This window comes from Sminthopsis crassicaudata, chromosome 2, assembly GCF_048593235.1.
Source record: "Sminthopsis crassicaudata isolate SCR6 chromosome 2, ASM4859323v1, whole genome shotgun sequence".
NCBI classification, from domain to species: Eukaryota; Metazoa; Chordata; class Mammalia; order Dasyuromorphia; family Dasyuridae; genus Sminthopsis; species Sminthopsis crassicaudata.
Window position 1 is genome coordinate 471,088,058 of NC_133618.1, and position 21,559 is coordinate 471,109,616.

At 34.1% G+C, this 21,559-nt stretch overlaps 1 protein-coding gene and 1 long non-coding RNA gene across 10 annotated transcripts in view; one reads left to right on the forward strand and one right to left on the reverse strand.

The window, feature by feature from the left end:
• Positions 1-21,559, forward strand: part of GARNL3 (GTPase activating Rap/RanGAP domain like 3) — a 202,322-nt gene that overhangs the window by 114,746 nt on the left and 66,017 nt on the right. For all 5 annotated transcript variants that reach the window (XM_074293137.1, XM_074293140.1, XM_074293141.1 and 2 more), the window contains 4 exons: positions 2,869-2,967; positions 13,795-13,911; positions 15,904-16,079; positions 17,550-17,708. In XM_074293137.1, the coding sequence (XP_074149238.1) occupies positions 2,869-2,967; positions 13,795-13,911; positions 15,904-16,079; positions 17,550-17,708 (551 nt within the window). The remainder of the gene's footprint in view (positions 1-2,868; positions 2,968-13,794; positions 13,912-15,903; positions 16,080-17,549; positions 17,709-21,559) is intronic.
• The window catches only part of LOC141557455 (uncharacterized), a 169,778-nt gene that overhangs the window by 76,309 nt on the left and 71,910 nt on the right, over positions 1-21,559 (reverse strand). The gene's annotated exons all lie outside the window — the stretch shown is intronic.

Consider the following 21,559-nt stretch of genomic DNA (forward strand, 5'->3'; position numbering starts at 1 on the left):
GACTCACCAGTCTTTTTATGAAAATGATGGGGAAAGAAAAAAGAGAGGCAGAAAGAAAATGAGGAAGAAAGAGCTAAGGAAGGAAGGAAAAAGAAAGAAAGGGAAGAAGGAAGGAAGGGAGGAACAGAGGGAGGGAGGGAGGAAGAGAGGAAGGAAGGGAGAGAGGGAGGAAGGAAGAGAGGAAGGGAGGGAGGGAGAAAGAGAGGAAGGAAGGGTGGGAGGGAGAAGAGGAAGGGAGAAAGGGAGGGAAGAAAAAGGAAGGAAGAAAAAAGAAAACAAAAGGAAGGAAGGAAGCAAAAGGAAGGAAAGGAGAGAAGAGAGAAAGAAAAGGAAACTTGAGAGGAAGGAAGGAAATAGAAAAATAATAAAGAATAGTAAAAATATGATGGCAAAAAGTAATTTTCTATGTAGAATTTTTATATTCTACATCTTCTGTTCTAGATCTCATTTAAGCTTAGGACAAATTTTCTTCCTCATGAAATTGGTTTAATAATTCTTCTTCTCCTCTGTGCACTGGTAGAGAACACATCTAATTAGCAGACACTTAGAACAGTAGCAAATATTATAAAGAAATCCTGAGGGTAATAAGTATAAAAATTCATATCATCTCACAGTTGGAAGGGAGTTCAGAGATTATTACAGCATAACTTACATCTGAGTAGAATTATCCTCTGCAACATATCTTATAAGTCATCATCCTCGTCTGAACTCTCCAAACTCCATTTCAAGATGTTTTTTATACAATGCTAAAGTCTGCCTCTTCCTAGTTCCCATCTTGGCCCTTAAGGGCCAAGCAAAATAAAGCTGCTGTCTGGATGACATAATAGTCCTTCAAGTACTTAAAGATTAGCTATCATGTGCCCCAAAATTTATTCATTCTGATTACCCTCTTCTGGATCTGCTGCACCCTGTCTATATCCTATCTAAAATAGATCATTTAGAACTAAGCAGAGCATTCCAAATATAATTCACTAGGGCCCTTCTTCTTAATATATTTTTATTAATTTAGTCTGAATCACATCAGAGGGAGAACTGCCTTTAAAGTCCAGGAGATCCTGCCTTTTGACACATACCAGGTATATGTAAAATTGGTAAAACTCCTTAAAATGTGACTCTGGGAACATCTCTTAACTTCTCAGTTTTCCAGACCATTTTCTAAGGCTACCACTGGTAGAAGGAGTTTATTCATTCAGCATTCCCATTGACAATTACTAGTCCCAAACAAAAAGAAAATACTTTTAGTTCAGTTTTGGGGGTTCCTTCCTATGTCATACTTTTGATTTACATTAAACCTACAGATCATGAAAATCACTAGCTAATTTTTTTCAGAAACTTCTTTCTATACATATCTACCCATCTTGAATTACTGATTTTTAAAACTACAAATATAGGACTTTTTCATTATCTCTACTAAATTTTATTCATTAGATTCATCTCTTAAAGTTGCCATAATCTATATTCTTCCTAAACATTTTTGCTAACTTGCCTTTTCTGTTACTTGCTCATTTTAATCGAATTTTCTTCCATTCTTTATTTTTATTATTATTATTATTATTATTTTTTAGTAAAAAAGAATGTTCCTGGATAGAATGAAATAACTGGTATTTCTATACATAGAGTAGTTGAGATATAAAAGTAGTATATGTTAAAAGTGATGCATCTGTAGGGAATGCAAAAGAAAAAAAATGTTTTTATCTTTAGAAAGAGGCAGTATAGTATCATGGAAAGAGTTCTAGATTCAGAGCAAACAAGTATTAAACCTTTCTCTGCCACTTATTGGTATAGAATAGCCTGCTATATTGCCTCCTTTTTAATTAACCATGTGACAATCTCTTCCTCTCCCTGGCCCTGTTTCCTCATATGTTAAATAGAGGTTGGACTAGATGACCTCTATCCATCCCAACTCTAACTCTATGATACCAAGTCAAAATTCTAAGAAAGGAACCTTTTATTTTAAAGTATACCTCCACAAAATGTTGTTCCAGCCAATATTGATTCCTCTTTAAGTAGATCCTAGCCTCTTCATGCATTATTAGTAAGCAGTTTTATAAGATACTGTGGCTAAAAGATGCCTTCTAATAATGACCAATCTTCTAGTAATAAGTCTCTCCACATTTGGCTAGAACTGCTATAAATTGGTAGTATGTCACTTGACTCATGCTTAAAATCTTTCCAGTTTGATTGTGCCTGACAGAGTTTGCAGTCTATTGTGAACTCATATCTCTATTCTGTGACATTATTCGAGGGGAGGGCTTTACAATAAAAATGTTATTAAAACATTATAATTGATGCCACTATAATGTTATTCAGCCTGATACATGTGCCTCAGAATGGATAGTTGGTGATCTGAACTAGCACTTGAACCCTCTATGGCATTAATTTCCACATAAAACAAACTGCCACTCCCTAAAATTATTTCTCTTGTTTTCATATAAGCAATTAAGTTATACAAAATCTTATTATATTGTACTTTTTAAAAAAGAAACTTCTAAAAGGGCCAGATTGCCTTCCTTTTTAAAAAAAAAATCATTTTCAGACCTTTGGTATAAAGGAGGAACAGAACTGAATTCTTGATTTGGTAGGAATTACTTTCTTTTTGATTAACTTAGAGAAAACATTAATTGACCACATCTACCTGCCAATGTAACTCACTGTGCATTGATGAACCCTGTGAGGAAGAAAGCACCTACCTTCCATCCAAAATAGGAAGAGCAGAATAATAGTCTCACTGTACAGACTTATGAAAGCTCTGGCAAGAGAAACTCTTCTTTCCTGACTAGAAAAACAAGTAACACTTAAATAAACTACAGAATGCTTAATGAAACTAAGCCATGTTTGTAAGATTGAATGAACTGTTTTCTTTTTCAGATGGCCAACCAATAGTACCAGTATTTGACAAAACTCTGCAAGTGAAGCAGATACATGTACTTGAATCCTTGGACCTACTAATTACCAGAGCAGACAAAGGTAATATTCCTTATTAATTTGTTATTATAGAGAAAAAAGGAAGTTGCAATTTCTTCATGCTTTAAATTAAAGCTAATGCCTTCTATCTGGGAATAGCATTTAGTACAGAGAGTAATGACCTGAAATGCAAGTAAAAGCTAAATATCAATTACTCATGTAATTTATGTTTTCTTCTTCCCATCATTCTTTTCTTCCTTTCTTCCTTCCTTTTTTCTTCCTTTCTTTCATTCCATACTTTCTATTTTCTTTCTTTCCTTTTTTCTTTTTCCCTTCCTCCTTCCCTTTTTTATTTCTTTCCCTCTTACTTTCCCTTCCTTCTTTCCTTCCCTTTTTCCCTTCTTTCTTTTTTCTTTCCCTCCCTTACTTCTCCCTTTTTTCTTTCCATTACTTACTTCTTTCCCTTACTGCCTACTTTCCTTGCTTCTTTTCTTCCTTCCCCTTTACCTTCCTTCCACAAGCTCCAGTGTTTTAACTAAAGAAGCAGAACATGTTGAAATGACATATCTAAATGAAATTCAAGGGAAGAAATTAAAGTTTGCTACCTTTAAACCAACATCTCATACTGTATACCAAAATAAACTCAAAATGAGTACATAATTTAGACATAAAAGATGATAGAATCAAATTAGGGGACTATGGAAAAATATTTGTCAGATCTGTGTATAAAGGAAAAAGTCATAATCAAATACAAGATAGAAAAGATCATGGGAAGAAAATGGATAAATTTGAGTATATCTAAATTACCGGTTTTTATACAAACAAAATCAACTGACTCAAAACTTAGAAGGAAAGCAGGAAACTGGGGAGGGGGGAATTTATAGCAAATAATGACTAAAATCTCATTTCTCATATATATAGAGAACTGAATCAGATTTATAAAAATAAGAGCCATTCACCAATTAGTCAAATGGTCAAAGGATATGAACAGTTTTCCGATGAATAAATTAAAACTTTCTGTAGTCAGATTTTAAAATGCCATAAGTCACTATGGATTAAAGAAATGCAAATTAAAACAATTCTCAGGTACCATCTCATACCCATCAAATTGGCTAAAATGAAAGAAAAGAAAAATGATAAATACTTGAGGGAATATGGAAAAATAGGGTCATTATTGCATGGTTGCTAAAGTTGTTAACTAGTACAGTCTTTCTAGAGAACAAATAACTATTCAAAAAGAGGTATAAAACTGCATGTACTCTTTGACTCAGCAAAGAGATCAAAAGAAAAAGGCAAAGACTCATATGTACAAAAATATTTATAGTAACTGTTTTTGTAATGGCAAAGAATGTGGAACTGAGAGGATGCCTGTTAACTAGAGAATGGCTGAACAAATTGTGGTAAATAAATGTGATGAAATACTACTGTGTAAGAAATGATGAAAGGGGATGGTATCAGAATGGGGCAGTTTGCTGGTGCAGTGGATAAAGCAGCAGCCCTGAAGTCAGGAGGACCTGAGTTCAGATCTGGGCTCAGACACTTAACACTTCCTAGCTGGGTGAATCTGGGCAAGTCATAACCCCAATTGCCTCAGCAAAAAAAGAAAAGAAAGAAAAACCCAAGAATGAACTGATACAAAATGAAGTGAGCAAAACTAAGAAAACATTGTACACAGTAACAACAATATTGCAAATATGAGTAAAGGTAAAAGACTTAGCTATGATCCAAAAGAATTCCAAAAGATTTGTGGTGAAAAATGCTATCCACCTCCAAAGAGAGAGCTTTTAAGTGCATTTGAAAGCAGTTTTTTTTCATTTATTTTTCTTGCTGTTTTTCTTGCCTTCTCAATGGCTACCCTCAAAGGATAGGGGGAAGAGACGAAATTCAGAATTGTAAATAAAAAATTTCAAATAATTTTTTTTAATTTTGTTAACTTAAGAGGGAAGCAATATGGTTCCATGGAAAGAGTACTAGATTCACAGTGAGGACAGTGAATCCAGTCTCTGACATGTAGTACAACCTCATTTGTGGGTGTAATGAATCCTCCCTTCTTTCTTTCTTTCCTTTTTTCCTTCTGCAGGACCAGATATTAGGTCTAAGGGAGATAACAGAGATAGGAAAAGAGAAAGACATAGTCCCTGTCCTCAAGGAGTTTATACTCAAATAAAAATAAGATCTACATAAGTAATTGCCCTATTACCATTAATCAAAAAACATTTATTATGTACTTCACTGTATCCCAGGTATTATGCTATCCCAAATAGCTTGTGGTACACACCATAAAAATGGTATAGATCAAAAGAATAATGAGATTGTTTCTGACTCAATAACCAGAAGGTGGTTATTGAACAGAAGATTTTATCAATTTCTATACATTTTTTATGAAAACTCCAATTGAGAAAGCCTTACCAAATAGGTAATGAAATTAATTCTTTTATTCAAAGAACACTGATTATGACTTTGATTCATGTGAGCCTAAGTATTTCAAACTAGAAAATTGTCATAATAGTGTTTTTAATGATTTATAACATAGCCAAGGTCTTAATACTATATAAGATGTTATGTCTACAAGCAAAGATAAAAGAGTCAATGTGATAACTTGGAGGGAGAAGGATCCTTAGCTATAATGGGTAATAGGTAGCACCAACAATCAGAACAACTGGGTCCAAAGGAGGAAGGGGAAACAAAATGTAAGCCCTCCAGCTCATGGAGTAAAACAAAGATGAAAAGCAATCACCAGTCAAGACAACCCCAGAGCAAGAATTCTGATGGGTAGATTCAGATATAAAGAGACTGGTGAGATGGATCTTAGATGACTCCCAAAAGTTTTTTCCAGCTCTAGTTTCATTAATACCTCAGATGTTAGTGCCCTTTCCACTCCGAAAAAAAATTACCTTGTATTTTTTCAGTGTATATTCCTCTGTTTGATTGGTTGTTGTCCTTTGTACTAGAAGAGGACCAAAATGACATCACTGTGATATCTTTTGATTCCACAAAAAGTGCATTTCAGTGAGGCAGAGTCGTCTGAAATCATCGGCCTCACTCTGTTCTAAAGGCCCCACTGTCCAGTGGCAGGACAGAGTCAAGGTGACTGCTGATAGCTCAAGATGCAGCAGGTCACCTTGATGTCTTCCATGTCTTACCAAGCTCTCAGTGCTGCACAACCCCTGGTTTGCCTGCATCCGTGGCCACTGGAACAAATTATTCTCATCTGCTCATTCCCCAGAAGTCTTTACATGTTTAGAGTAAACCCCGCCCCCCCCCAACTCACCATAAAGTTTGAAACTCTTTGGTTACCTTCAACCTGGTTTAACCCTTCTGCCAAAAAGTTTGTCAGGGTTTGGCCACTGCTTGCTACACTTCTTGAAGCCACAGGTGAGAGTCAGGTGGATCAGGTGAACACCAAAGGTGGAAAGCAGCCCTGTAAAAGGTATATCTATATACAGAATGTGAATTCTTTTTTCTTTCAATCCCAGACATCTGACACATTTCTTGGCAAATAGTAGGTGTTTGATTGATTGATCCTATGATCTTTAAGAGCCCTCTAGTATAAAATCTATGTTTTATATAAAAGAAAGCCATTAAAAAATTTTTATATAAAAAGAAAGGCATTAGATCAGGAGATTATGCCAAGAACAAAGGAATAGAGATGGGAAAGGGTGAAACTTGTAAAGGGAATACTGAGTTCATTTTTCCTGGTATAATGGAAAGCAAAGGAATAATGGGAAATATGGATAGAAAGGTAAGTTAGGACCAGATTATAGAGGGCCATAAATGCCATTTTTAAAAAATCTAATCTGAATTCATTTAGTAATAGAAAGCTACTTATGTTGTTTTTTAAAAAATAATTATATTTTATTCTCCCTTCAATCTCTCTCTCTCTCTCTCTCTCTCTCTCTCTCTCTCTCTCTCTCTCTCTCTCTCTCTCTCTCTCACACACACACACACACACACACACACACACACACACACACACACACTTAAAAAAGAAAACTAAAACCCCATAAAATTATGTATAATAAAGCAAAACAAATTTCCATATTGGCCATGTCCCGCCCCCCAAAAATGTGCCATTTTATAGCATGAATATACATTCATTAACTTTTCTGTCAAGGGGTGACTAGCATTTTTCATTATCTTCCTTAAAATTATGGTTTATTTACTTCATTATACCACAAATCAAGCTCCTTAACTTTTTAACTGACATTAGATAATTTTGACGATTGCTGTTTTTTTTAGTAAATAATTTGAAATCTTGTACTGCTACTCTCCTTCCTTCTCTTTTATTTTTTAGCATTTCTCTTGAGATTCTTTAAGTTTTGTTTTTCCAGATGAGATTACTTTTTTACTTTTCTAGTTGTATAAGATAAATTTTTTATGGTTTTGTATGACACTGAATAAGTTAAACTAGATAGTCTTTTCATTTTTTATTATATTGGTTCAACATCTATATAAACAATTAACATTTTTCTTTATTTCTATAACCTGTTTTATAGTTGTGTTCATAGAGTACTTGTATCTTGATACTTGATACATAAACTCCCTGTATGAATTTTATACATTCTATCCTTATTTTAAACAGAGCATTCCTAGCTCTTCTTGTTTTTGTTTTTTGGGGGGTTTGCAATATGTAGAAATGCTAATGATTTTTTTGCCAGTTTTAATTAATTTTTAATTGACTCTCTAGGGTTCTGCAAAAAGTGATTATTTTCTTTCTTTTTTACTTATGGTTATTTAATTTCTTATTATTGCTAACACTAGTAATGGTGACAGTGGTAAATAGTACATATTCTAAACCAATAGCTAGTTTTATAAGCATAATGGGGATAAATTAAAATCCTTTCCAATAAGATAAAAAACCTATATAAGGTTAGTTAACAATGAAATTAGATAATACAAACTCCTCTGTCAACATTACAAGGGATATTAAAGAATAGCTATTGGATCTGAGAATAGATATGGCAATTATTGCTAATCCAATGGACTTTGAAAAAGAATTGAAAGAAAAAAAATCAGAAAATTCATCATTTGACAAAGTGATTAACAAGAGTGGATAGAAGTAAAGTTTTAGTGGAGTGGTTTATAAAGCAGTCAATAGCAAGACCCACAAAGCAGCCATTCCTTCAAAGAAATGGTAGGACAGAAGCTAAGGACACAGTTTTTTCCCTGTTAGTATTTTCTTCAGTCCTGAGGAAATGATGTGGAAAAAAAAAAGAATCAATAGAACTTGTCAACTGATAAGACAGTGACAGTGGGCAAGATTCATTGGTGACTGAGCATTTATGCCTGGGTGACTAGAATAATACCAATAAAAGAAATAAGCTAGAGTTTTTTATTAATACAATTTTATTTTATTTTAATTTTCAATAGTATTTTATTTTTCAAAATATATGTAAAAATAGATCTCAACATTCATTTTTATAAGACTTTGTGTTCTAAATTTTTCTCTTTCCCTCTCTTACAAACTATCCCCTCCTCAAGACAGCAAGTAATCTGATATAGGTTAATTATGTTAGGATAGTTTTTTAAATATCTAAATGTAGATCTTTAGAAGACAATTGGAAATTTAGTCATTAGAACCTAGGAGAGAGTGTAGAGCTAAGACTGGGAAGTCACCTATAGAGAAAGGATAATTACAATTATTACCCAAGATTAATTTACCAAGAGCAAACATGTAAGAATAAAGGAACTAGAACTAAGGGCAGCAGCTCAGAGAAATGCAGATACTTAAAAGGTAGGAGGAGAAAGAGAAGCTAGAAAAACAGTAGTCAGAAAAGTAGAGAGTGAATAAAGAAAGTGAAGAAAAAGGGCACGAAGAATAGGTGAGCTTTCATTACTGCAAAAATTTTTGAAAAAATTATCTACATTCAATTCCTATACTTCCTTTCCTCAACAACTTCCATAGTTATCATTCAATTTACCAAAACTTCTCTCTCCAAGTTTGCCATAGATTTTCTAAAGGCCAAATCCAGTGGTCTTTTTTCCCCCAGTGGTGATTTTCCTAGGTCTTTTTAACATTTGACATTGTTGACCTAATATTACCTTTCTTTAAATATTCTATCCACTTTTGATTTCAGAAAGACCACACCCTCCTGATTATACCATGACTTTTCTAATCACTGTTTTCTTCACTAACCCTTCTTTCATCCCCTTCCCTACTCCTTGAGGTAGGTTTTTCCCCTGTATCTATCTGTCCTTACCCTCTTTCTCTCCCTAGACTGTCTCCCTTAGCAATTTCATTCACTTCCACAGTTTCAGCTAAGATCATTATGCATATGGCTTCCAAATCATTATCTCTAGATCTGACCTCTCTTTTAAGTACCAGTGGCCTACAAAATATCTTTATCTCCTCAAGCATCTCACATTCATCCCCCTTTTTCTACCTGTTCCAAAGTCAGTACTTTAGAATCTCATCACTTCTCAACTGAGCTCTGTAATAGCCTTCTAATTAGAATTGCACATATTTAACATATTGGATTCTTGGCTGTCTAGGGGAAGGGTGTGAAGGGAAAGGGGAGGGAGAGAAAAACTGGGAACACACAAAGTTTTGTAGGAGGTGAATGGTGAAAATTATCTTTTGCATGTATTTTTTAAATTAAAAGCTTAAGGGGCAGCTAGGTGGCACAGTGGACAGAGCACCAGCCCTGAAGTCAGGAGGACCTGAGTTCAAATATGATCTCAGACACTTAACACTTCCTAGCTACGTGACCTTGGGCAAGTCACTTAACCCCAATCGCCTCAGCCAAAAAGAAGAGAGAGATGAGAGAGTGAGAGAGAGATGAGAGAGAGAGAGAGAGATGAGAGAGTAGTAGAGAGAAAATTGTAATTTCCAGCCCTAATTCAGAGTCACACCTTGGTAATACAGTGCTTACTTAATAAAATGGCTGTTTATGATCGATCCACTAGAATGTCCACCAGAACCTAAGCTCTGTTATGGACTTACCTACAATTTTTTCATTTAGCCCTCTATAGGATTAGGGATCATTTTATTTCTAAACTTTATGGTTTATCCAATGGCTAGCATAATGCTCTTCATTAAATAGGAATTTTATAAATGCTTATTCAATTGATTATTGGAATCATCAAAAGAATTGTGTGAGTAGAATAATGAGAAAGAAGGCCAGGAAGCAAAAGGTTCAAGTTTCTTCATGATGTATTAACAAGGTTATTGTGAAACTACCTTGACTGAGGAAAATTTATGAGAGGCTTCCTGTAGTAAATATAAGAGAGGGAAGGAGGCAAGCAGATGGAAAAAGTCCAAAGAAATAAATTAAGTCAAAGTTACAACTCCACAAAGTAAATGTCATTGAATTTTTAATAAATTGCAAAATGGAGATTTCAGGCTTTTCACTTACTAGATATCAGTCTTGCTTCTTTCTTTCTTGTCCCTTAATTTTGAATTTAATTTTTTTTCTTCCTACATCAATATCACTTCTTAACAACAACCTTCTCAAAATCTTTCCTTGTTATAGATTTATGCAAAACAAACTTAGACATTAATCATATCTGCCATTGAATACCTTATTCTATACCTGAGGTTTACTATTTTTCTACTAAGAGAGAGATTTGTTTCATTATCAGTCCTGTAGAATTGATATGAATACTGATATCTTTAGTATATTGTTAATATTGTATAATTATATTGTTCTTTTGATCTTGTTTAGATTACTCTGCATCTGTTAATATAAATCTAAGTTTCTCTAAATTTTTATATCCTTTATTCCTAAAATACAATAATATTCCATTTTCATATACTATAGTTTTTAGCTTTTTTCCAATCAATGGGAAGCCACTTTGTTTTCAAGGGATTCTTTTATTTTGGTTTTGATTTGGTTTTGGTGAGGATTGCTGTGGCAAAAAATATTGCTATAAATATATTGTTAAATGTGGGATCTATCCTTCTATCCTTTACCTCTTTGGAGCATATTGATATTAGTATTTAGATTAGTAGTATTACTGGGTTAAAGGATATAAACAGTTTAGTCAATTTTCTAGTGTAGCTCCAAATTATTTTGTAAGTATTTAAACAAATTAATAGATTCACTAAAAACCAGTTGATTAAGAACCATTTCCTAATTATCATCAAGTACTAAGGATAGAAGAAAAAAAAAAATGAAGCAGCTGAACCACAAGGAAGTTTATATCACATTCTATGGAAGGAGACAACATATTTATATTTGTGTACACAAAATATGTACAATATAATGAGAGGAGAAGGAAGAGCTTGGGTATGCATCCATAGAAATACCTGATCTATAGAGTTCAAGAAAGACCCTCACTTAGTAGTGGTTGAGAACCAGAGACCTGTAAGTGCATGTGAAAAGATCATGCATTCTAGTATGAATGATTCAGTCTGGACAAAGGCATGGAGTCAGGAGATAGAATGTCATGTGTGAGGAATAGCAAGAGAGCAACTGTGACAGGACTAAAAGGGAATAATTCATAAGGCTAGAGATTGTAGTCAGGTTGTGAAGGGCTTTGAAAGCCAGAGAAGGCTCCATTTGATCTGATGAAGTCCCCTAGATTTATTAAACAGGCAACTGACCTAGTCAGATCTTTTTTGTTATATGTTTTAGCAGTGTGGAATACAGATGAGACAGAGAAGAGACTTGAAGAAGAAAGACTAATTAGAATTGATCAAAATAGCTCAAGCAAGAGTTGATGAAGACCTGACCTAAGGAAGAGTGATGATCATGTGATTGGAGAAAAGTAGATAGATGTGAGAATCTTTGTGGAGGTCCACACACTTCTCCATTCCACACTCTCTCTCACATTCACTATTTCCATCTTTATCATGGGTAAAAGTTTGCTGCTTTATTTGCCTTTTTCATATTAGCGATAGTTGAAAGTATGTTCTCAGTACCTACAACTGAGTACCATCAGTGGGCACTTGGTTTCAACATTAGCTGCATAAAAGTCTGAGATTAGGAAAATAGCAAGACAACAGATCACATGAACAAGATCTGTTTATAAATTCATTATTACTTGACAGTCAAAATAAACAGCCTGCGTTTACAGAAGTATAATGTTCAAAACAAAGGTACCATCTTATTGTCCCCTGCCCAGTATAAAAAATATCTGTTAAGTGCCTACCATGTACAAGTCACAATTATAGGAACTAGAAACGCCAGAATAGATGTAGCACTAGCCTTGTTTTCAAGAAGCATATATTCTAATAAAAGGGGGTTTACCAGCTAGACTTTCTTAAAACCATGTTTTAAATCCAAGTTCTTCTGGATCTATTGAATCACCAGTTGTAGGTCCCAGACCAAGCCCTACTTGGTTATTGTTTTGGGCCTGATAGGCTTGGATTGAATGTAAACAGCAATTATTTCTCCTTTGGTCAGAAACCCTAAGGGTCTTTCCCTTCATGACTGGATTGAATTTTTTTTTGACCAGGTAAAAGATACCATTCTTTATCTCAATTCTTACCTATACTGAATAGGCATTGTCTCAAACAAATTGAGAACAGTTTAAGATTTTAGCTTAAAAAAACCCAGATCTCCCACTGCATCCATGGCCATCTCCACTTGTCCTGATCTATATCTTGCCACTGGTCCAGATGGCTCCAAGGGAGAAAATGAGATCTGTAATTCCATAGCTCACCTTCACTTAAATTCAGCTCACTTGCACATCATAGCATCAACTCCCCAATATAATCCTCTTAAAAATGAAGGACAAAAACCAACAATCTAATGGAGTAAAAAGATGTTGAATTATAGGATATCAGGCAGATCCAGGCAAGGAACTATGAAAAGTTCAAGAAGAGAAATCACTTCCATGAAGAGAGAAATGAGAGATAGACTGATTTGGAGAAGACAAGACTGAATCCAGTTGGGGTTGAGGAGCCCTTTGAAGATGACATAAATAAAGGCACAGAGAGAAGTATGTGACAGTGGGTATAAATTATCAAAGGGACAAATTATGTTATAGGGATTTAATAGTAAGAGTACAGCAATTCCCTGGATTGATATTGTAACTCATTCCCCATAGCTGCATCTCAAAAACATCTAAGATGATTGGATCTCATGGGCACAGAAACATAGTGCTGGCCTTAAATATCCATTTGAAATGAGTGATGGGTTAGTCCTAGCAGGGAAAAGTAGAGACTGTTATTTATTGTAAAGAAAGAATTAAATTGTAGAAAACAGTGAAACAATTAAGAGTTTGCTAAGAGCTTTAACAATTCCCCCTCTTTATTATTGCAAATGATTTCACAATAGCTTTTATTATTGTATGGGAGATAATTTTGGAGATCTCACTTTTAGTTATTTCTTCATTATTTAACTTGTGATTTCCTGGATTTAATGTGAGATTTTGTCATTTGAAGTGATGAAATCTGAAAATAGTGATTTAGTGAAGAACAAAATGATATCTCCATTCATCCAGAGTTCAGTTCAGTAAACATCTATTAAATTCTTGTTTGTTCAAGATTCTGGGGACAAAAAAAGACAAATAACAAACCCAAAACAGTGGGTACCTTTAAAAAGCATTTATATTATCATCACACCAAAGACTATCCTCTTCTTTAAAAAAAAAAAAGTTAAAAATCAAAAGTTTGCTTTACAAACATGGAATCAAAGAAAAGGCAGCATAATTTAGTGAGATAGCATTAGGGTAAAAGCTATGAAATCTGGATTCAAAAATTGGCTCTTCTACCTAGGCAGTCCTATGCAAAAAAATGTAAAATGAAAGAGCTGAACAGATCTCCACAATTTCTCAGCAGGATTCTTCTCAAGTCACATAGTTTTCCTTTAGGCTTAGTTATAAATGGGAAAGCTTTTTCATTCTGATATTTATTCAGAAGGTTCATTGATTTGGGAAAAAACATTTGCAGTTATTATCTTACTATTTGAATTTTAAGTGCCTTCACCTTCATTCTCTTAACAGGGAAAGATGCTCGCCTCTTTGTCTTCAGGCTAAGCACTGTGAGGAAAGATGTGGAGGGAAAGCAGATAGTGAAGAGCAAGTATGACTGTAGAGAAAATAAACTTGAAAAAACAAAAGGTGACTGGGTTCCTACTGTTATTTTTAAGTAGTAGGTTTCTTGATTTTTTTTCTTGACTTTTTTATTAAAGACTTAATTTTCAAAAGCTATGCATGGACAATTTTTCAACATTAACCCTTGCAAAACCTTTTGTTCCAATTTTTCCCTCCCTTCTCCCCACCCCTTCTCCTACATAGCAAATAATCCAATAGGTGTTAAATATAGTAAAAATATATGTTATATCCAATATATGTATACATATTTATACAATTATCTTGTTGCACTAGAAAAATCAAATCAAAAAGGAAAGAAAATTAGAAAATAAAATGCATAGCTTATTTCTTTTAGTTGTTTTTCCTCCAATATAAGTACAGTATAATATGAAAGTGACTAAAAGTTAAGACTTTTATTTTTATCTCAATACAACAAAAGTTCAGTTCAATTTGATATATATATTTACTAAGCACCTGCTACATGCCAGGCACTCTGTTAAGCAATGAAGATACAAAAAGAGGCAAAAAAAAAAAAAAAAAAAAAAGGCCTTGCACTACTTACAATATAATGGGAAAACAGCACACACAAAAATCTACATAAAACAAACTATAGACAAGATAAATAGGAACTAACAAGAAAAAGTAAAAGGACTGGAACTAAACGTGGTTGGGGAAGACATCCTGTAAAAAGTGGGATTTTAATTGGGACCTAAAGGAAGCCAGGGAGGTCAGTACTCAGAATGGAGAAGGGGTAATGTTCCAGACTTGGAGGACAACCAGAAAGAATGCCTAAGGCTGAGAGATGGAGTGTTCTTGTAGAACAGCTAGGAGACTAGTGTCACTAGATCAAACAGTATGGGTTAGGGAATAAGGTTTAAGAAGACAAGGTAGGAGGCTTACTCAATTATAAAAGGCTCTGAATGCCAATCACAACATTTTATATTTGATCCTGGAGGCAATAGGGAGCCAATGGACTTTATTGCATTTGGCTGAGAGTGGGAGAACATGACTGGACTTACACTTTAGGAAGATCATTTTAGTGGCTGAATGGAGAATGGATTGGAGTGGAAAGAGACTTCAGGCAAGCAACAAAATATTGTAATTGGTCAGATGTGAGGTAATGAGGGCCTTCACTAGAGTGGTGGCTATATATATTCGTTAATAATTAAGAAAACATTAAGTGCATTCTTTGTGTAGCACATTGCTAGAAGTAGTGCAAATACAATGTTTAGATAACATAAGGTCCTTTCCTCCATGAATTTATATCTAATGGGAGATAGGAGACAGTATTTCACAATATCACATGTTAAATGCACTACAGTGCTTTGAAACAACATCCTACCTGAGGTCCAAGAGGGAAAGTTGTTCCCAATGGGAGTCAACAGAGAAGACTTCATGTAGGAAGCAACATTTTAAAGAATGGGTAGGAATTCATATGAAGAGAAAATTAAGGCCTAGAGAGCAATAGAAAGAAATCATGGAGGTAAGAAAACATTGGGGGGCATGGTTTAGGGATCATAAAGCAATTTTTTGGCTAAAATATATATAGTGCATGGATACATGGAAAAGAATGATCGTGATAAGACTGGAAAAGGAATTGATATCAGGTTGTGAATAGTCTTGAATACCTTTAACTCCTACAAGGAATCTGAGCAGTAGGTGTTAGGAAAGCATGAAATATTTTTGAGCAACAAAATGATGTGACCCATTTTTACATTTAAAACAGAACATATTGAGGGCAGTAGAAAATATCTTGGTGAGAAGAGTATTTTGTTCCAACAAAAATTTGGAAGAAAAGTACATCTGGAAATATAAAGTGAAGAAGTTTTTTCAAACTTGTAAAGTTTGCTTGTAAAGCAGTGACCACATTAATTTAATGAACAAACTAATTGGCTTATAGCTTAGAGGAAAGTTACAAAAAATTTGATTACAAGAATCTAAAGATCATATTTTATATTATATATATATGTGTATATATATATATATTTGTGTTTCATTGCAATTTATTTATCTCTACAGGTTGCCATTTGTATGCCATTAATACTCATCACAGCAGTGAATTGAGGATTATTGTTGCAATTCGCAACAAGCTGCTTCTTATCACAAGGAAACACAATAAGCAAAGTGGTTTAACCAGCCTTTCATTGCCATCTTCATTGTCAGAATCACCTGTTGAAGAATTCCAGTATATCAGGGTTTGTTTGCTTTTCAAACAAATTTTATCTTGATTTAAGCCATTTGTGTCATATCCATGACAGTGGAGGCCATTTCCTTTTACCCAACAAAGCCTAGTTCAGGGATCATTCTCAGTAGTAGAAAACAGACTGGGAAAACTCACTCCCTTAATGCTCTAGATACCCCAAGGGATCTATAGTAAACAATATTTGCCTTATTACATCTTACTTCTTAAAAGGCTGGGTGTTTATTTCAGTTTCAAAACTTTCAGAAATATTTCATATCAAAAGAAGTCTAGAACATAAAAGGTAGAAGAAATCTTAAATCCTATTTTGTTCAACTTTTCCACTTAGCAGGTGAGGAAAGAAGTCCAGGATGGTCAGATTTCAAATTAGTGACAGAAGTAGGCTTTGAGACCTAGTCTCCTGATTCCTAAGCCTGTGCTTTTTTCTTTGTAATTCAAGTGTCTCTATATTTGAGAGGATACTGTAGAACAGAAATGTTAAACATAGGGACTACTGATCATGGTATGAACCAGATTCAAATGTCATTGGGAAATATTTAACAAAAGAAATCAAAGTACAACAGAGAACAGATAATGTTGATATGTGGTTTTCTAAGTCAATATACTACCCTCGGCAATCCTTGTATATGATTTAGTGGTTCCAGTTTCTACTTTGATACTTCTATTGTAGCAGGAAGCCTACATAGGTAGGAGGTTGACTTAGATGACTTCTGAGGTCACAAGTTAAAAGTTTTTTGATTTGCTTAAATGTAACAGAGACCCAAGCCTCCTGTCTTCTCTCCCAGAGCTTTTTTCACTATGCCACATTACCTTAAATCTGCCCATTCTTTTTCATTCTTGAAATCCTCTTTCCCTCTACTTTAAAAATTAGGTTGTATCAAATTATCTAGAAGTTGAAACCTTGAACAGTGGATTTGAAGACAACATTACTTCAAAAATCAATTTAGAGGCAGCTAGGTAGTGCAGTAGATAGAGCACCACCCCTGAAACCAGAAGGACCTGAATTCAAATATGGTCTCAGACACTTAATACTTCTAGCTGTGTGATCCTGGGCAAGTCACTTAACTCCAGTTGCCTCAGCAAAAAAATAAAAATAAAATAAAAAATAAAAAATAAATTTATCTTATTTATGCCTAGCTAAAGTTATAGCCGTTTGTATTTAGTATACGAAGTTATGCTAATAAACAAATTAGAGCAGTTTCAAATTAACTAGACATGAGGCATGGCAGTTTTATATTGCATCAATTTTGTAAAATCCATAATTTTCACACCCTTTGGGTGCCTAGCATCCTGAAAACTGAGAATAGGTCATGGAAACATGGAGACGTAATAAAGTCACTTATTGCTCAGAGATAGTATCATTTTCATTGCAAGACTAATTAGGAGGATGGCATACTTAGAGAGATAACAGGACAACTTCTCTCTTTTCTGACCCTTTTCTAACATATCCTCATTGATGGCCCAGGAGATCTGTTTGTCTGACCCCCCTGTGGTGATGACCCTGGTGGATGGGCCAACTGAAGAGAATGACAATCTGATTTGTGTGGCATATCGGCATCAGTTTGATTTGGTGAATGAGAGCACGGGGGAATCTTTCAGATTGCACCATGTGGATGCTAACAGGGTAAGTTCATAGTAGCATGACCAACAAGAATGAACAAGGACCATCATTTATTGTATGTTCTTACTGGTATTAGAATGCCTATATCTAAATCATTTTTTGATGATTTTCTGAAACTTTTTTGGCTATTTAGTCCATTTAAATATAAATGAAAATGGAGGTTCACAAAAAGAAAAATAACTAATTCAATAATTGAATCCTTGTGGAAATTCCACAGAGATAAGCTGTTAAGTTCTTCTAGCCTCAGAACTATACAACTGACTACAGTCTTAGGTGCACCAAAGGTAATGAAAGTATAGTCAGGAATCTGCCCTAAAATCCAGATAGTAGAGAAAAGCTCAGTAATTCAGGGCTGGTAATAAAGAGTAATTGAGTATCACTACATATCCCACAACCTAAGCTGTACCAAGAACTCCACTGTCAATGCCAAAATACCAAGAAGTCTGTTGACAAATTAGGGTGTTTATTATTTATCTATGCCATTTTAGAGTATGGTCCAGGGACCGCTTGGGGTCCCTGAAATCCTTTCGAGACCTCTGGAGGTCAAAACTATTTCTGTAATAATACTAAGATATTTTCTTTCTTAATGTAGTAATATTAATAGATAACCCACATAAACAAAAAAAGCTCTTTGGTAGGCCCTCAATCATTGTTAAAGTAGAAAAGGGTCCCAAGACCAAAAAGTTTTGAGAACTGTTAATCTATATAATTCCGTGGAGGCTGTAATTGGACAGGAGACAAGGTTCAAATGTAATTACACTTACAGTTGTGCCAATAATTGGAAAATATTTGGTCATCAGTGGTGATCTCAAATTGTATATTTTTTAGTTCTGACTTTAGAAATTTATGATATCTCTCAATACTTGGGTTTTTCGTCTGAGAATAGCATTTCATCTCTGTGAAGGGCAGGAAAGCTGTAGCATCTGTCATCATTTAATAATGTTTGCAAGATAAACAGGGGACCCATATTTACCATTTGGTAAGTGACCACCAGGCAGGCAGTGGTAGCCAAGATCTGGCCTGGTGACTTGAATATACGAGGTTTCCTATATGCATGGTTAATTGTCAGCAACTTTACCATGGTTTTCTTTAGTTATCCTTATTCTATAAAATGTCCAAGCATCATACTTAACCAGAATTACTTATTATAGTAAATAGCAAAATATAATAATAAACAAATAATAATATAGTAATAGATGATAAATAGAAAACTGCTATATTTTGGTATATAACACAACCTATGGCAAGATTTTCTAAAATCCAAAAACAGGTAATATTTAGGTACTTTTCTCTCTAATCTTTGATTATTATCAATTACTCTTTAGTCTAATTCTGATACTTCCCAGACACTTAACAGAAGGAACTTGTTTTGAATCTTCTCTCTTAGAAATAGAACATCTAACAGCTTATTTCATTGTCTCAGGACAGTTTTGGATCTCTTGCAGGTAGCTTCTATATAGCTCTTGATCATTCTCACTAAAAAGAACTTTTCTCTCTTATTTGTAACATATAAAAAAAGTTTCAGTTGGCCCTTTCATGTTCCCTTCTGTCCCCCTGCTTTGTGGCACAGCAAAAATAGAAATGAGTCACATGGCAAAATGAAATTGATAGCCTGTATAAAAACCACATCATGATATTTTTCCCCCAATGAGCTTCTTAGCCATAACCTGCTTTTTCTGCCTGAGAAGTCCTCAGCTTCTCCCAGTTCCTTTCTGATCAGCAGAATGGTTAACTACACATGACTAATTGGCTCAACTAAGACATACAAGATTAACTCTCCTCTCCTTTGTACTTATTTCCCCTGTACACATTTTTAAACATACTCAAACAAAATGTGAAACCTATAGAAAGATAATGAAGTGATTTCTCCACAAGAGAGAGATATAGATTTTATGTCAGAATATATTTATTAACTGCTTATATGCACAGAGAAATATGCTCAGCATTAGAGGAAATTGAAAAAAAAGTTTAGGTCAGGTACAGTTCCTGCCTTTACAATTTATAATCTAAAAGGGAGATAAGACACAAACACAAAATACATAATAACATATAAGTGATAAGCATTAGAGAAATACACAAAAAATACTCCATGGGAGATCTTTTATCAATTTATTTTTATTTGTTTATTAATTTTATTAATTTTTTATTATAGATACAAAAGATGAGGGACAGTTTCTGAGGACATGGCATATGACTTGAGCTTTAAATGTTGGGTAGTATTTGACAGGTGAAAAGAATTGAGGAAGTTCATTGAAGGTGTGGAGAGCACAGATGTGGAGAAGCATATTTGGGAAGCAGTCCAATTTGATGGAGAGGAAGAAAAATAGAAAATAAGTCTGAAAAGTAGGGTGACACCAAGTTATGGAATCTGAACTAGACTTTAATGTCAGAAAAAAGAATCTGGACTTAACTCAGGAAGGTATAGGAAGTCAATAAAGATTTTGATCTGAAAGATGATATGACCAGGCCTATGAGAAATATTATATTGGCAGTAAGGTGAAAGACAGTTGGAGCATAGTAGAATGGAGGTGGAAGATGGGTGGGACCCTTGTGGTAATCCAGATGAAGGGTGCAATTGGAATAGAAGAGGGGAATACATATAAGAGATATTGTAGACATGAAATTGACAGGACTTAGAGTAGAGAGACATAGTTGAAATGAGTGTTATAAAATAACTCCAAGATTTATAAAATGCAATACCTGAACAAGAGTAGTGCCACTGAGTGAAAAAGAAAATAGTGTCAGAAAGTATTTCCACCTATTTTATAATGACTATTCTCTAGAGTAGAAAGAAAAATAAGAAGCCTTAATATCCATTTCAGCCAACCAACCAACTAATAATTACCATTGAGCAGTACTGCATGCTTATTACTGACTTAAGTGAGAGAAGTATAGGATATGGTCCAAACTCATAAGGAGATTAAAGTTTAGTTGGGAAATGTATACTTACATGAAAAAAAAACCAGTTAAAAATAAAGCATATAGTTAAATGTCATATTGTGCAGTATGGCAAAATTTTTTCTGTCAAAATCTAAAACTGTAATTAATTATCAATGAATCTGATCTTGGTTTTCCAAATCAGAAATTAGAAAATAGGACAAAATATACAAGTTGTTGCTTGTATGGCATAGCCAGTGATTGCCAAAGAAATTAAAGAATAAAGAACTTAATGTGGGCTGATGATATTAAGGAAAGCTTGGTAGAGGAGATGAACTTAGAATGATTAATGGATAATTTCCTCCATCTGCTATATATACCCTTTTCCCCAGATTCTCTCTAGTGAAATCCTTCCAAATTTCCATAAAGTGGTGGTACATTGGAAAGAGTTTGGGCTTGAATTTCAGTTCTACCACTTTCTATAGACCTTAGATAAGACACTTAATTTTCCAAAGCCTTGATTTCCTTCTCTGCAGAGTGAAGATAATAATACATGTACTGTATCTATCACTGAATTATTATGGCTATCAAATGAGGAAGTGAAAAAATTTGTGAAAATCCCCTTTGTAAAATTATACGTTATTATATAAATGTCACTTATTATCATTGTCATTATTATAAATGTCACTTCTATCAATGAAGCCTTGTAAACTCCCTGAAAACAAGGACCATTCCTAAACTATATTTATGTCTCCTCCAGTATTTAAAACAGATTATTATACAATTGGTAAAGAGTTATTGAATGAATGAATTTTCTATAATGGAATGATTTCTCTTTAAATTCAAATTCCTATAACACTTTGTCTCTTTCCTACCGATTTGTGTCATTCTGCTTTGGGCTAAAATTATTTGTCTAAATTACTATTAAAAACTTTATTATAGGTGTATAGGTGTTAAAGTGTGTGTGAATATGTTCT